This window comes from Bombina bombina, chromosome 9, assembly GCF_027579735.1.
Source record: "Bombina bombina isolate aBomBom1 chromosome 9, aBomBom1.pri, whole genome shotgun sequence".
In the NCBI taxonomy this organism is placed as follows: domain Eukaryota; kingdom Metazoa; phylum Chordata; class Amphibia; order Anura; family Bombinatoridae; genus Bombina; species Bombina bombina.
Genome location: NC_069507.1, coordinates 65,691,025 through 65,709,340, shown reverse-complemented (window position 1 = coordinate 65,709,340; position 18,316 = coordinate 65,691,025). Strand labels below are relative to the sequence as shown.

Here is an 18,316-nt window from a genome sequence, read left to right as displayed (position 1 = left end):
TTTTCCACTTTGGCAATTATGTAATTTAGTGTATTTTGTATAAGTTGCACTATAGCTCTGCTATATATGGACATTTACAAAATTGGTAACAGCTGTTTCATGTGTTAAATTCTATTTACTGAATTATACAGAGATTCCATAACAATTATTGTGTCATATTAGAATTTGTGTGTACTAATCACACAACATATTACATTTGCAAACTCTAAGGGAAACAGCCATAACATGTTTAATTGATAAAATATCATAACTTGTAATTCTGGAGGCAATGCTGAAATGTAATATCCTAATCATGTAAATTTAGGAGATGTTGCTAAAGTAGCTTAAGAGATGTATATTTGTAGCACTGATGTTATAGCGCATGTAAATTTCACCTGCCAGCATCAAGGCAAATCCCATAGGTGACATTCAGCTTGACAGACTGGGCCTACGGCAGCATTAAACCAGAATATATGGCTGAATGTAAACCATGTGCAAGAATAAACCACACATACATTTAAGGAATTCTACATGAGAAAAATTCAGCATTGCTTTGACCAGGTGACAGTACAGAATGCTTTGGATGCTATTACAAAATACGTAGATGCATAGTAGAGTAACATTTTATACTTATAAATTAAAGAGACAGTAAACTCAATGCATTATATATATATATATTATATTTAAAATAAACTTATGCTTTGGAGGTTAAGACAGGAGACTGTGGGGCCGATTTAACAAGGGCCGAATGGCCCCTAATCGCCCTGTTTCCGGAAACAGCAGTTAAGAAGCAACTGCACCTTAACTTGTCTGCCGCCTCTGAGGCTGCGGACAGCAATCAACCCGATCAGATATGATTGGGTTGATTTTGACACCCCCTGCTAGCGGCCGCAAATCTGCAGGGGTGGCATTGCACAAGCAGTTCACCAGAACTGCTTGTGCAATGTTAAATGCCGACAGTGTATGCTGTCAGCATTTAGCGATGTCGGGCGGACATGATTTGCTACAGCGAATCATTTCCGCCCCGCCATTTGATAATTCGGCCCAGGTGAATACTAAGACCTATATCGAATATATATATATATATATATATATACAGTATCTCACAAAAGTGAGTACACCCCTCACATTTTTGTAAATATTTTATTATAGCTTTTCATGTGACAACACTGAAGAAATGACACTTTGCTACAATGTAAAGTAGTGAGTGTACAGCCTGTATAACAGTGTAAATTTGCTGCCCCCTCAAAATAACTCAACACACAGCCATTAATGTCTAAACCGTTGGCAACAAAAGTGAGTACACCCCTAAGTGGAAATGTCCAAATTGGGCCCAAAGTGTCAATATTTTGTGTGGTCACCATTATTTTCCAGCACTGCCTTAACCCTCTTTTGCATGGAGTTCATCAGACCTTCACAGGTTGCCACTGGAATCCTCTTCCTCTCCTCCATGACATCATCATGGAGCTGGTGGATGTTATAGACCTTGCGCTCCCCCACTTTCCAATTGAGGATGCCCCACAGATGCTCAATAGGGTTTAGGTCTGGAGACATGCTTGGCCAGTCCATCACCTTTATGCACAGCTTCTTTAGCAAGGCAGTGGTTGTCTTGGAGGTGTGTTTGGGGTCGTGGGTCATGGTTCCAGTAATCCATGCCCTTAGTCTGCTTTTCTTCAGCAAACTGTTTGCAGGCTTTCTTGTGCATCGTCTTTAGAAGAGGCTCCGTTCTGGGAGGACAGCCATGCAGACCAATTTGATGCAGTGTGCGGCGTATGGTCTGAGCACTGACTGGCTGACCCCCCACCCCTTCAACCTCTGCAGCAATGCTGGCAGCACTCATATGTCTATTTCCCAACGACAACCTCTGGATGTGACGCTGAGCACGTGCACTCAACTTCTTTGGTTGACCATGGCGAGGCCTGTTCTGAGTGGAACCTGTCCTGTGAAACCACTGTATGGTTTTGCCCAACGTGCTGCAGCTCAGTTTTAGGGTCTTGGCAATCTTCTTATAGCCTAGGCCATCTTTATGTAGAGCAACAATTCTTTTTTTCAGTTCTTTCCCATGAGGTACCATGTTGAACTTCCAGTAACCAGTATGAGAGAGTGTTAGAGCGATAACACCAAATTTAACACACCTGCTCCCCATTCACACCTAAGACCTTGTAACACTGATGAGTCACATGACACTAGGGAGGGAAAATGGCTAATTGGGCCCAATTTGGACATTTCCACTTAGGGGTGTACTCCCTTTTGTTGCCAACGGTTTAGACATTATTGGCTGTGTGTTGAGTTATTTTGAGGGGACAGCAAATCTACACTGTTATACAGGTTGTACACTCACTACTTTACATTGTAGCAAAGTGTAATTTCTTCAGTGTTGTCACATTAAAAGATATAATAAAATATTTACAAAAATGTGAGGGGTGTACTCACTTTTGTGAGATACTGTATATATATATATATATATATATATATATATATATATATATGTGTGTGTGTGTGTAAAAGTTAAACTTATTTTAATTTTAAAATAATAGGAAGTGAATTTCTTTACAGTTGGTCCATGGTATAAAAGTTCACTTACTGATAAGGAAAACTCCTATAATCCTATTGGTGGACAGTGGCATGTTTCGCAAACATAATGAATGTTTATATTTCAGCACACTTACATAGATTTTAAAAAACTGGGAACTGGCATACATATTAAAATGTCATTTTTGTATACACAACAAAGAAAAAAAATACTTTGTCAGTGAGAACTTAGATCCTTGATTATATAATGTAGACCTGTCCTCAAAATGAAACAGAAAAATAAATAATTCACTGTAGAAGAAGAAAATTAATAAAGTTACTAATATTCGTAAATAAATTAGAGTAGTTTATATTAGAAAAAAAAAGCGGATTTAAGGTTAAATTGTAACATTACCCTATAAAGAAAAGGTTGGTCCATTCAACTGCTGGAAGTTTATACCCAAAATAAAAATGAAGAAAAATGTACAAAGTTTAGAAAAAAAGTGGTTTCATTTTAGTAGAAATTAATATAAAAACAAACTGGTAATTGCAAATATAATAGATTAAAGATCCTACTAATGGTAATTAGAGAATACTTCATAAAAATATACCTAAATACATAAATATATATAGACTTATAAATTAAACGTACACAGATGCATTACATAGATTCATACACATAAACACACACACATAGAAAAAAAAAGATATATAAACATATTTTGAAACTGCATTAATTTATGGTCAGCAAGTTGTTAAATTGAGAAAAATATATTTAATCTCAGCTTGCTGCTGGGAAGGGAGCCTTGCAATTGAATTTAAGAGCTGTGATAGTTACAGAGTCTGACACGACGCTCAAACTATTGTGTTTGAAATTGGATTTGTGTATTATTGCTTTCTAAATTGCATGCCGCTTCAGCAAAATCTCTTTCTCGCTGTTTGTTTATGGGGCTCGGGATTAATAAGGAGACGTAGGCAGCTGCTAATTAGCTGGAGCGGGGAAAGGCTGGGAAGATCTGGAGATGGTAGGCATTGGATTGCTCGCTTTGGGAGAAAGGGATGAACAGACTTGCGTGGCCCTGGAGCTCTGTACTGCTCTAAATGATGGGATTAATAGGGGCTTTTCTGGTAGAGGGCTGTGCAGGATTCTGATAAGAGAACCAGAGATAGGATTATACGATGTAATTATCATGAGCAATTGTGTTACTAGATTGTGACTAAGACGAGTGTACAAAAGTATATGGCGATGGGATGTTTTTATACATATACCTCAGTGATTCTTAACTTATCTGAAGAATTTGAGAAACGTGAATAACATTGATTTAGGAGTATAGACAGAATATGCAAAATATTCAGTTATTTTATTATATATTATAATTGTATTGGGAGTTTTTTTTTAAAGGGACATTAATAAACACCTTTAAATGGCAATATAAACTGATAAACTGTATAAATAAAAAAAACTTTGCAATATACTTTCATTATTTATTTTGCCCCCTTTTCCTGTAGTTCCATTATGAAATTGTGAGCTTTTCAGTTGCTTTTAGAAATTGAAGTGCCAAACACTGTTATAATAAACACAGTCATTGGCTGCACACTCTAGTGAGTTATTTATAAATGTCCCTAATTGGCCACAGCAGAGAAGGTAACCTAAGTTACAACATGGCAGCTCCCATTGTTTTGTATACACTAAAACTTTACACTTATTTTATCAATATTTAAACAGCTAACGAAACTTTAAAAAATACATCTACATGTTGTTCTTAGACTAATCCTTTGTTTGAATACATCATTCTATCTAGCATTTATTTAGAGTTTAATGTCCTTTTAAGTTTGAAAAAAATTGTATGTCCTACAAACGTAAACACAAAGACAAAAAAATTAATTGGTGCTTGCAATAAACTATAAATGGAATTAATCTACATGTCAATGGTTTCACAAAGAAAAATGGATGTGTAAGTATATCTAAATAAACAAAACAGTTTTGTTTGTTCTTTTAACTTTAAATGACTTTCTTCACAAATGAAGGGGATTACAGGTGGGTTCATATCTGGCTAGTCATTTAAACTGTAGACCTCCTCAACTCTAAATCCAATCTCTTGCCTTCCAGTTTTATTATGTAACCAAGCCAAATGGCTAGGTGGTAGAAAAAGTTCACAGGAAGATCTCGACCAGATAGAAAAGAACACAAAGTATTGATAGGAGGTTCTTCATTTGCCTTAAAGGGACAGTCTACTCACAAATTTTTGTGTAACTTTTTTGTCAAGCATAACAGATAAACCGAGCTCTGAGGTCACCCTATCTCGACCCAAGTTAATTAAATTGCACTCAAGCAAACGCGTTTACTTTTAACTTGTATTACACACACTACTTGCGGAGCGCACAAGCCTCGATAAAGGAACAAGGGCAGTCTATGTTTAAAAAATACAAACCCCCAAGCAAAAGTTACAAAAAAACAAAAAAGTAAAATTACAGAAAAAAATAAACAAAGCTATTGTCAGGAATCAGACTGAGACGAGAAGTGCAAAAATAATCACACCTTTATTAATAACAAAAAATAATAAAAAGTCCACAAGTCAAATAACAAGCCAGGAGTCAAAACCAGAGCTGGTAGTCAGACGAGCCGAGTCAGGAGCCAAAGCGAATAGTCAGACGAGCCGAGTCAGGAGCCAAAGTAAATAGTTAGACGAGCCGGAATCAGGAACAAGGAGAACAGCAGAGTCAGGAACAAGCCAGGGATCAGGTAATACACAGGAGCTGGAACTCACAAACAGGTCTGAGACAACGCAAGGGCAAAGCATACTGAACAGAGTCCCTTTAAATAATAAGTGATGACATCACAATTCTGAGACTGTAACCTGTCGCACACGGATGATGCACACCAGTCTGGCCATAAAAGGGCATGCAGGAAATGAGCAGCATCACACACAAAGCATAACAGATAAACCGAGCTCTGAGGTCACCCTATCTTGACCCAAGTTAAATTAAATTGCACTCAAGCAAACGCGTTTACTTTTAACTTGTATTACACACACTACTTGCGGAGCGCACAAGCCTCGATAAACCTTGTAATCTAGCCCTAAAGGGGAATAGAAGATCCTAAGAGTCCCGATAAAGGGCTATAGACAAAAAGGAAGGTGGTAAAGAAACAAGGGGCATAGCAGACCGCCTCAAAAATGTCTTCCACTAAACCACAGACGAAGAGGCAATATGTCACAGACAAAGGGATAAGGAACAGAGACCAAGATTATGGAATAGTAAATCAGGCAGAAAGTCCAGACAGAAGAAAGAACACTAGAAAAAAAATGATGACTGTGATCAAAGGGACAATTAGTATTTTATTTATGATCATTGAACACTGGAGAGAAATATAGTTAGAAAAATAATTTAAGCAAGGGAAAACATTCATTGACAAGGATTTCCCAAAAGCATGAAGCACACAGAAACCAAGCCCAATAAGTCAAGGAAATCTGAGGGATGTAGACGACATTAATTTGGATGTATGGTGCTGATTATTAACACCAGGAATATGATCCACAGAAAGGGTGATAAGATGTTATTTTGCCTAGGGAAGAATCTTGAATTCTGCTTGCGAGACTGTGTCTTGATGGTTAAGTGAAGCTACTGCTGTGGTGCTGTTCATCTGAATCAAGACCCAATGACCCAAAGACTCTTGCCAATGGAGTATTGTGTATTAACATTCACGGAAAGAGATGCTTCGCCAGGACACCATCGCTGTACTAATTTTTTTCATTCCAGACAGCTCCCCAGCCAGAATGGCTTGCTTTAATAGTAACAACACAGTTGGGGAGATGGAGCAAGATGCCCACAGCAAGTTGTGCTTCACTGTACCACCAGTCAAAGAAAGGAGGGCAATGAGCTAGGAAGACTTTCTAGGAGTCTTGCCCTACTGCCAAAGGAAATAAAGTTGCAATAATGTAGGGCAAATGGCAACTAGTATGAGTTTTACGACCCTTAGTGTAAAGAGAGCTGGAGTGTCCTGTAGATTGCAGATGTGGCCCAGGAATGAGTAGGGAGTTAGTGTAGGGGAAATTAAAACATAAAGTAAGATTGACTTAAAGAATGAGACATTTTGTTCAGTGAGACAGGGTAGTTTTTCAAGAGGTAGGGAGTTCACCCATAATGTTCATGACAACTGAAGAGAGTGTTGGTATGTACCATGGTCATTCTGTAGAATGTTAGTCAAATTAAAGGTAGTCTGAAATCTTAGATAGTAGGGATAATGGTGAGGACCCTTTGAACAGAAGATAGACCAATGAGAGGGCCACAAATTAAAACTCTTGAGCTCCAGCATAATGCAGAGCTATTTGGAATAAAGAAGATAAAAACAAAATTTATGTATACCTGATAAATTATTTTCTTTTGATGAGAGTCCATAGGGAACCTTAACATGTGGGACATAGGTCTTGCCACTAAGGGAAGCCAGGAACCAACACAAGAACTTAAATCTCTCCCACCTCCCATCTCTTCTCAGTTTAACGTATAACCGTGCAGATAAAAAGGAAACAGATAGGTAGGAAAGATAAAAGCAAGGTCTATAGAGGTGCAAATTAGAACTGTCAATCCCAAAAACATAAAGGGAGGGGCCTATAGACTCTCATCAACCCGCAAGAAAAGAATTCATCAGGTAAGCATACATTTTGTTTTCTTTCATATGATAATGAGAGTCCCTCAGGGATCCTAAACATGTGGAATTTAATACTCAAGCTCAGAGTCCATGATAAGGAAAGGTGGAACAAAACAAGGCAGTTCCTATTTGACACTGTGGTCTTAAGGACTTTCCTCCCAAAAGGCACTTCCGAAGAAGCAAAAACATTAAATTGGTAAAATTTTTAGAAAGTATGCAGAGAAGACCAAGCTTAGCAAAACTGCTCCAAGGATACATAATTTTTGAAAGCCCAGGAAGTAGCAACTGTTCTGGTAGAATAAGCTGTGATGTGTTTAAGGGGAGACTTTCCTGCTACCAAGTAAGCTGTGTTAATTACCAAATTGAGCAAAGAAGCTAAAGCTACTGCAGTAGCCTTCTGACTTTTACGAGAAACAGAATAGTGAACAAATAAACTAAAAATGAGGAGAGATGGGAGGTGGGTGGGATTAAAGTCCTTGTGTGGGTTCTTGAACTACTCCTAGTGGCGGGTATTATATCCCATATGTTAAGGATCCTTATTGACTCTCATCATCATACGAAAGAAAGAAATATGTGGGAAGGCATTCTTGACATCAGTCATATACATAATCTGATTGGGCTCCATATCTTACAAAACTCAAACCTTTTAAGATGAGGACACCAGAAACAGTCCGGTCTATTTTGGACCACTGCAGGTGCTAAATAAACAACTTGATCATTTTCTGTAATGGGAACATGCTGAATGGCTTTTGCATTTAAGTTTTCTATGGTAATCTGAAGAGCTTGCCAAATAATAGTGTATAATGAAAATGGAGAGGTTAGAACCATGCAGGATAAGTTAAAATCTATTCTATACTCCCAAGATACAACCTTATCGATAATTGTATGTGAATTAAAATAGAGAAATTTCCTAAAATAGAGAAATTTCCTAGGTGGAATAATCAGCCCTCTTCTGGAGGAGACATATGGAAATCAAGCTATCATTGAGTTAAGTCTATGCGATCTTGGGAACAAATATCTAACAGATTCAGAATATTTCCTTGTTTTTATGATCTGAGAGATTAGTGGATATGGGAGAAACATTGGGAATCAAAACAAAGAGCATTCGATGAATGAAAAGTAAGTGACTGGCTGGTTGGCGGAACTTAATTTATTGCATTAGCTGATCCTTCTCCTCAGCAAATGGCTGGAAAAGCAATGCCAGTAGCCATCTGAAAATTGTAATATACAACTGTTATTCTGTATATAAAATGCTAGGCATACATACCCCTTTTATGTTTTTAGTCTGCATTACTGGGGAGCAGTGAATAAGAAGGTCTGTCACCTGCTGACCACTCTTATTGAGGTTTCATGACAAGATAGGTTAGTCCTGTTAGAGCTGTGCTTTTATAAATAATTTTAACCTTTTCTGGAGAAACCTATTTTGGAAAACTCTTCAGTGCTCTTTGTTTGGGACTAAGGGCCCAATGTTCTAGGCAATAAGCCTGCACAGAGGGCAGTCTATGTTTAAAAAATACAAACCCCCAAGCTAAAGTTACAAAAAAACAAAAAAGTAAAATTACAGAAAAAAATAAACAAAGCTATTGTCAGGAATCAGACTGAGACGAGAAGTGCAAAAATAATCACACCTTTATTATATAACAAAAAATAATAAAAAGTCCACAAGTCAAATAACAAGCCAGGAGTCAAAACCAGAGCTGGTAGTCAGACGAGCCGAGTCAGGAGCCAAAGCGAATAGTCAGACGAGCCGAGTCAGGAGCCAAAGTGAGTAGTTAGACGAGCCGGAATCAGGAACAAGGAGAACAGCAGAGTCAGGAACAAGCCAGGGATCAGGTAATACACAGGAGCTGGAACTCACAAACAGGTCTGAGACAACGCAAGGGCAACGCATACTGAACAGAGTCCCTTTAAATAATAAGTGATGACATCACAATTCTGAGACTGCAACCTGTCGCACACGGATGATGGACACCAGTCTGGCCATAAAAGGGCATGCAGGAAATGAGCAGCATCACACACTATGCACCAGAGTCAGCAAGAGAGGTGAGTAAAATGGCTGCCAGCAGCACATGGCAAACAAAGCAGGAAAAAAAACCTGACAGCTATCCAAAATAAAAAAATTAAACCTAAACTGATACCCCTATAAACCCCCCCAAAATAAAAACACCCCCTAAACTAATACTAAACTACCAATAGCCCTTAAATTGCCCTAAGTTAAACAGCTCTTTCACATTTAAAAATTACTAAATCCCCCCAGTTAAACCGTTAAACCCCCACCCACCAAACCCCCCAAAATAAAAAAACATAACACTAAAAAAAACCTAAACTACACATTGCCCCTAAATGGGCATTTATATGGGCATAAAAAGCCTAAGACTAAGCCCCAAATAGGTACTCACCATTCCTGAAATCTGGTGGAGAAGGTCTTCTTCCAGGCGGCTCCATCATCTTCTATCTTCATCCAGAACGAAGGCGGTGCGGAGGTGCGGAGCTGTCTTCCCCTGATGCATGGATCCTCAGCAGCGGTACTCAACGTCGGCGGTCCTCGGTGGCGTGGAGGCTCCTCTCCATCAGATGTCCGTCGTACACTGAAGATTGAATGCAAGGTACCGCATTCAATTTGCGGTACCTTGCATTCCTATTGGCTGAAATATTGAAATCAGCCAATAGGATTAGAGCTACTGAAATCATATTGGCTGTTCAAATAAGCCAATAAGATTTCAGTAGCTCTCATTCTATTGGCTGATTTCAAAATTTCAGCCAATAGGAATGCAAGGTACCCCAATAAATATGGGGTACCTTGCATTCAATCTTCAGTGCGACAGACGATCACATGAAGAGGAGCCTCCATGCCGCCGAGAACCGGAGCCTCTGAGGACCGCCGCAGTTGAGGACCGCCGCTAAGGATCCGTGCATCAGGGAAGCCAGCTCCGCACCTCCGCTCCGTGCCGCCTTCGCTCCAGATGAAGATAGAAGATGATGGAGCCACCAGGAAGAAGACCTTCTCCACCGGACTTCAGTAACGGTGAGTACCTATTTGGGGCTTAGTTTTAGGATTTTATTTTTATTTTTTATTTTTAAGATTGGGATTTAATGGGCTTGAAAAAGAGCTGATTGCCATTTAAAGGGCAGTAAAAGAGCTGAATGCCCTTTTAAGGGCAATGCCCATACAAATGCCCCTTATGGGGCAATGGGTAGTTAAGGTTTTTTAGCGTTAGTTTTTTTTATTTTGGGGGGTTTGGTGGGTGAGGGGTTTTTACTGTTAGGGGGACTTAGTATTTTTAAATGTAAAAGATCTGTTTAACTTAGGGCAATCCCCTTCAAAAGGCCCTTTAATGGGCTATTGGTATTTTAGTTTCGATTAGGGGGTGTTTTTATTTTGGGGGAGCTTTTTTATTTTCATAGGGATTTGGTATATTTTTTTATTTTTGATAATTATGTTTATTTTTTTATGTAATGTTAGACTTTTTTATTTTTTGTAATTTAATGTTAGGATTTTTTATTTTAATTGTAGTTTAGTCGTAATTGGGGTTAATTTAGGGGGTGTTAGGTTAGGGGGCTTAGTAATTAAATTAGTTATTTGCCTTGTGGGGGGTTGGTGGTTTATGGGTTAATATACTAATTAGGTTTATAGCGATGTGGGGGTTTGTCGGTTTAGGGGTTAATAGGTTAATTAGGCTTATTGCGACGTGGGGGTTTGTCGGTTTAGGGGTTAATAGGTTTATTGCGATGTGGGGGTTTTGAGGTTTAGGGGTTAATAGATTAATTAGGTTTATTGCGATGTGGGTGGTTGATGGTTAAGGGGTTAATATTTTAACTATGTTATTTGCAGATTAGGGGTTAATTACTTTATTATTTTGCGATGTGCGGGGTTGGCGGTTTAGGTGTTTGTTATACTTTGTGCAGGCAGTTACGTATTTTTATTTATATTTCTTGCGGGCGGTTATGTGTTTTTTAGTTATTTTGTGCGGGCGGTTGCGTGTTTTTTTTTTTTAAGGCTTCGGGTTTGCCTACGCTGCATCCAGGTGGATTCTTTTGGCTGACTGTGCAGCCAACATTCTTTTGGCTGCCTCGCACAGCCAACATTCCTTTGATGATGTATATTATATTATAGATATGGCATGCTCACACCACGGGATTCCCTACAATACACAAAACACTCTGATCAGCATTATACTATAGATATGGCATGCTCACACCAAGGGATTCCCTACAATACTGTTAGAATTCACTATATATATTTGGTTGACATATAAGTTTTGTTGCTGTAATAGATATTGCCAGATAAAATGGTAATAAATCTAGTAGTATATCATTAAAACAGATTTATAAGAGTTATATGTATTAGTGACCGCAATGCTTAAACTATATTACCCAATGTAACTTATAGTAGTAAACATGGTTATAGTTTAATATCAGATGGTAACTATATAGCAGCTGTATATCTGTTAGCGTCTGCAAAGTATCAAGCAATAGGCCAAACTGACGCCCAGTGAGAGAGATGAGTAAAGACTCAGCGTTCATATAACAAATCACAGAGAACGTAAGCATAGAACAGAGTCAGTGGAAAATACAACAGCAACTCAGTAGCGGCTTCGTGGTTACAATACTTGCGGTTCAGAGGACAACAAATGTTACTGTTTACACAATGAGCAGTTCCAGATGAATGGGTGTATGTGGTGAATCAACAGAGAGGTTCTGAGAGTAGGAAGATCGGTAGTTTGTAATCCTGCATAGCAGTTCAATGAACTGTGAGAGTTCCCAGTAGCAGGTCAGGTTCCGGAAAGGAGAGAGATTCAGCAGGTGGAGATAATTATAACTTGCGGTCAAAAGGCGACTTAGAGAATATATTCACAAATAGGATATTAAAGATAATAAGTGCCAAGTAAGAGCACAATCACTTATATATTAAATATTCAACCTTTCTGTGTCTAATACGTGAATCAAGAATATTTTCTACTTCGAATTTCTCATGATTTTGAAGATTGATTGGAGGAGGAGGTAAAACATCACTGGCAGACCGATTTCCTGAGGAGTAAGGCTTGAGAAGTGATACGTGAAAAGTTCGATGTATCCTGTAATGGTCTGGTAGCTTGAGAGTTATTGCATTAGAGTTTATGATTCTTTTGACAGGGAAGGGTCAGATGAACTGATTAGATAACTTTTTACAAGGTGTTTGTAATTTCAGGTGTTTGGTGGATAGCCAAACTAAATCTCCAATCTGGTATTCCGGACTTGGTCTATGATGTGAATCATAATAGTATTTTTGTCTTGTCTTGGCTTCTGAGAGATGTGTTTTTAGGATTTGTAAACGTTCTTGCAAAGATGTGGAGTAAGTGATGGCTGCTGGAGAATTGACAGTAGTGTTGCTTATTGTTATAGTTGATGGATGATATCCATAAGTAGCAAAGAAAAGTGTCATTTTTGATTAGGAGGATATAGAGTTATTGTATGAGAACTCTGCCATTGATAATAATGATAACCAATCATCCTGAAGATGAGTTACGTAACATCTTAAGTACTGTTCTAATATTTGGTTTATCCTTTCAGTCAAACCATTGGTTTGTGGATGGAACGATGTGGATAGCCTAGAGTCAATCTTTAATATTTTACAAAGTGATTTCCAGAAAGATGAGGTGAATTGTGTACCCCGGTCAGTGATTATAGTTGTAGGAAGTCCATGTAGTTTAACTATAGAGTCTATGAAAACAGTTGCTGTTGTTTTAGCTGTAGGTAAACCTTTTAATGGAATAAAGTGAGCTAGTTTAGTGAGGTGATCTACCACTACTAAAATTGTGTCCTGTTGTTGTGACTTTTGTAGCTCAACTATGAAATCCATAGAGATTGTTGACCAAGGTATATCAGGGATTGGGATGGAAGTTAAATATCCAATGGGTTTTCTATGATCCATTTTATATCTGGTGCAGACCTCACAGGTAGTGAAATATTTATATATGGGAGTGTTCATTTGTGGCCACCAAAAGTACCTTCTGATCAAATCTATGGTCTTTTTAACACCAGGGTGTCCAGCCATGAGGTTATCATGAAAATGAGGATTAAAGGTTTCTCTGAGTTTTGTTGGTATGTACATTTTACCTTTATGATAATACAACCCAGAGTTTGGTTCTAGTTCACAGTTCTCTGTGACTTCTGGGTTAGATTCCAGTGTTTCCAATATCTCTTTTTCTAAAGAGGTAAGGTTTGCCAAGAATTTTTTTGGCGGAATTATTTGAGTTACAGAATCTTTAGGAGGGGTGAAATCATGTATTCTAGATAGGGCATCTGCCTTACAATTTTGGGTACCAGGTCTATAAGTTATGCGAAAATTAAATCTATCCATGAACAAGGCCCATCTCACTTGTCGTGAAGACAAAGTTTTGTTAGTTTTCAAATATTCTAGATTTGTATGATCTGTTGTTTCTTCTAGTAAATGTATGATCTGTTGTTTCTTCTAGTAAATGTCTCCAATTTTCTAGTGAACATTTAATGGCCAAGAGTTCTTTATCTCCAATTGAGTAGTTACACTCAGCTGGTAAAAGTGTACGTGAGTAGGATATAGGATGAAGGTTGGATGTTTGTTCATTACGTTGTGACAAAACAGCTCCAATTCCTGAGTTTGATGCGCCAACTTCTAAAACAAATTGAGCTTTATGATTTGGGAGTGTGAGACTTTTAAAAAGTCAAAAGCTTGTTGTGTTTCATCTGTCCATAAACATTTTTGATGCTTTTTAGTGAGCTTGGTTAATGGTTTTGTTATTGTTGAGAAATTGGAGATAAACTTTCTATAAAAATTGGAGAACCCCAAAAACCTCTGCAGAGCTTTTACAGTAGTGGGTTGAGACCAATTTGTAATTATAGCTACCTTTTCTGGGTCTATTTGGATGTGGTTAGGTGATATGATATAACCCAAGAACTTTATTTTGTTTACATGAAATTGACACTTCTGTAATTTTGCAAATAATTTATGTTCTCGTAGGCATGTAAGCACCCAACGTACATGTTTTTCATGTTCCTGGAGATTTTTAGAATATATGAGAATATCGTCTAGATATATAATTACGCATAAATCAGTCAAATCTCTGAAAATTTAATTTATGAAGTGTTGAAATGTGGTTGGGGCATTACATAGCCCAAATGGCATTATATTATACTGATAGAGACCATATCTAGTACGAAATGCGGTTTTCCATTCGTCACCTTTTTTAATACGTATTAAGTTGTAAGCCCCCTTTAAATCTAATTTGGTGTAAATGGTAGCATTTGTTAGTCATTCGAGTAACTCAGGTATAAGTGGTAAAGGGTAACGGATTTTAATGGTGACAGCATTGAGGGCTTTATAATCTATAATGGGTCTTAAGGTATTAGCTTTCTTCTTCACAAAAATATACCGGCTGCAGCTGGAAATGTAGAAGATGATATAAAACCTTTTTTTAGGTTCTCGTCAAGATATTGACGTAAATGAGTTAATTCATTCTGAGATAAAGGATACATTTTACCATGGGGTATTTGTGACCTATTGATGACGTCAATGGGGCAATCAAATGACCTGTGAGGAAGTAAAGTTTCTGCTTCTTTCAAATCAAATACTTCAGAAAGATCCTGATACACCTTTGGTACAACAACCTCAAGACTGGACAGTGATACATGTGGGAAACAAGTTTTTTGACAGTAATCAGATCGAAACAATGTTTTACAGTAGGTCCAGTCAATCTGTGGGTTGTGTTTTTGTAACCAGGGAAACCCTAGAATAATGGTATGATTAAATATGGGAATAATGTCAAAAGTTATGTACTCTGTTTCCTTCAGTTGTTGACAGTAACATAGGTATGGTGTGATTTGTTATGGGTCCCTTTTGTATGAAAGATCCGTCAATAAATGTTACAAAAATTGGTGTTTGTTTTGTGACAGTAGGTATATTATTTGTTTTAACAAATTCAGAACTTATGAACAATCCGCATGCTCCAGAGTCTATTATAGCTTCAGTCTGAATAAGTTGTTGATACCACTGTAATGTAAAAGGTATAGATAAGTGAGTTTGTTGTTTAGTGGGGTTTATACTGTTAATAAACTTTTCCTAACCCTTTTTCTGTCTTGCAAGAGATGGGCAGGCAGAAACTAGATGGTCTTTATTTGCACAATATAGGCACAAGTTTGCCAATCTACGTCGTGCCTTTTCTTCTTGGGATAGTGGCCCTTTAATTGAGCCTATCTCCATGGGAGAGGGGTTTCTGGAAAGATTATCTGTATTTGTGGTTAGAGGATAGATGCGTTTTGTGTTTAAATCAGAACTACATTTCGCTGCCCTTCTTTCTCTCAAACGTCTGTCTAAAGTAATACTTTGTTAAATTAACCCTTCTAGTGTCTCTGGCATCTCTATACGTGAAATCTGATCTTTTAAAATTTCTGAGAGTCCAAGTCGAAACCGATTTCTTAAAGATATCTGATTCCATAGTGAATCACTTGCCCACATCTGGAAATCAGTTGCATACTCTTCCACTGTTCTCTTACCTTGTTTTAAAGATCGCAGTTTTGTTTCAGCATTAATCTGTTTATTTGTATCCTCATATAAACTAAACATTGCAGAAAATAAATTCTCTAAAGATTCCAAAATAGAATCACCAGACTCATGGAATCTATTAGCCCAGGCTCTGGGTTCCCCAGTGAGAAAAGAGATAGTACTTAATTTTTTTCTGTGCAATAAGTTTGTGGTTTCATACTAAAGAGTAAATTCCAAGCATTTTTGAATTCCCTAAATTCTGTACGTTTACCAGAAAAAGGGGCAGGCAGGTTTATGTGTGGCTCAGGTGTTTCTGTTTGCTTGTGACTCAATACATCTTTTAACATACCCTTTAATACTGAATTCTCAGCTTGTACTTCAGTTAAGCCACGTACAATACACAAAACACTCTGATCAGCATTATATTATACATATGGCATGCTCACACGGGATTCCCTACAATACACAAAACACTCTGATCAGCATTATATTATACATATGGCATGCTCACACCACAGGATTCACTACAATACACAAAACACTCTGATCAGCATTATATTATACATATAGCATGCTCACACCATGGGATTCCCTACAATACACAAAACACTCTGATCAGCATTATATTATACACATGGCATGCTTGCTCACACTACAGGATTCTCTACAATACACAAAACATGATCAGCATTATATTATACACATGGCATGCTCACACTACAGGATTCTCTACAATACACAAAACATGATCAGCATTATATTATACATATGGCGTGCTCACACCACGGGATTCCCTACAATGCACAAAACACTCTGATCAGCATTATATTATACATATGGCATGCTCACACCACGGGATTCCCTACAATACACAAAACGCTCTGATCAGCATTATATTATACATATGGCATGCTCACACCACAGGATTCACTACAATACACAAAACACTCTGATCAGCATTATATTATACATATGGCATGCTCACACCACATGATTCACTACAATACACAAAACACTCTGATCAGCATTATATTATACATATGGCATGCTCACACCACGGGATTCACTACAATACACAAAACACTCTGATCAGCATTATATTATACATATGGCATGCTCACACCACCGGATTCACTACAATACACAAAACACTCTGATCAGCATTATATTATACATATGGCATGCTCACACCACGAGATTCCCTACAATACACAAAACACTCTGATCAGCATTATATTATACATATGGCATGCTCACACCACGAGATTCCCTACAATACACAAAACACTCTGATCAGCATTATATTATACATATGGCATGCTCTCACAATGGGATTCACTACAATACACAAAACACTCTGATCAGCATTATATTATACATATGGCATGCTCTCACAATGGGATTCACTACAATACACAAAACACTCTGATCAGCATTATATTATACATATGGCATGCTTACACCACAGGATTCACTACAATACACAAAATGTTTTTCAGTATTCTTAAATGGTCATGCCCCTGCAGTTCCATGATCATGATACACACCTCTATCTTAGATATATAACGAATATATATAGTGCCAGAGCAGTAAAAAATAACAAGAAACAATTAGGCCTTTTCCTAAATTTACAGTAATAATAAGTGGACTTAATAGGAATGTATTTTTTTGATTAGTTGACAACAGTGATATTTTCAGAACTCTGTATTTGTTAGTGTAAATATATATATTTTTAATACTGTACATTTAATTTATCTAATTTTATTTACCATTTTATCTTTATTTTCCAGTTCTTCTCGTACCTCAGTCACCCTGGTAACTCTTTAACTAAGAGAATTAATGAGTATGAGGCAGACAGACCACACAAAGATATGTAGGGCTACAGATGACCGGATCCTATTAATGGACCTAATTACTGTTGCCAATAAAAAAGCTAATTGGTGGTATTAGGAGACACTCGGGATTTGGGCTGAAAGAATATAGAATAAAGAGATTCTAGTTACCTCCCAGGCCAATTTCTTCCTGTGGTCCAGCTCTGTCCATCTTCCAAAACTACAGAGAAAAAGAGATTTTGAGAAAATTAAATTAGATTTCATTAATGCTAAAGTCAGTTAGTCAAGGGGGGAGCATATGAAAGTTGCTGATAGTAACAAGATTAAAGCACACACCCCTGGTTATCAAGAACACCAACTGGTGGCTGTCTGGCAATAAAGGGGTTAACATCTAATAACCTCTGCCAGTAAGGAGTTTTGATAGACAGATGTTAATGCGTTGCTGTCTCACCTTGACAGTTCCGTCATCAGACCCTGTGATGATCATGCTCAAACCGGCAAAGCAGCAACTCAAGATTTCACAACCAGTGTCTACACATGATATGGGATCACCACTTACTGTCCACACGTAGAGAACCGAGCGGCAGCAGGAAGCTGCAGAACCCTAGGAGACATAATGCACCTGTAAGAATACAGCATCTCAGAGTCACAGTTGGACAAGTGAGACGTGAACCCCAGTAAACTGATAACATTGCATGTTGAAATCGGCAATAGAATATGCAGAGCCTCAGATTGACTAGAAATGTAGAATTGTAATAGCACTTACTCTAAATTTCAAAAGAGCAGTAGATTTTTTTTCCTGATAAATATGACATTTCGTCCCTTTCCTGGCCCACTTTATCATGTGAC

At 37.7% G+C, this 18,316-nt stretch overlaps 1 protein-coding gene across 2 annotated transcripts in view; it reads right to left on the bottom strand.

The window, feature by feature from the left end:
* WDFY4 (WDFY family member 4) overlaps positions 1-18,316 on the bottom strand; it is a 598,790-nt gene that overhangs the window by 10,409 nt on the left and 570,065 nt on the right. For both annotated transcript variants that reach the window (XM_053692180.1, XM_053692181.1), the window contains exons 59-60: positions 17,919-18,071; positions 17,639-17,687 (exon numbers count right to left, since the gene is read on the bottom strand). In XM_053692180.1, the coding sequence (XP_053548155.1) occupies positions 17,639-17,687; positions 17,919-18,071 (202 nt within the window). The remainder of the gene's footprint in view (positions 1-17,638; positions 17,688-17,918; positions 18,072-18,316) is intronic.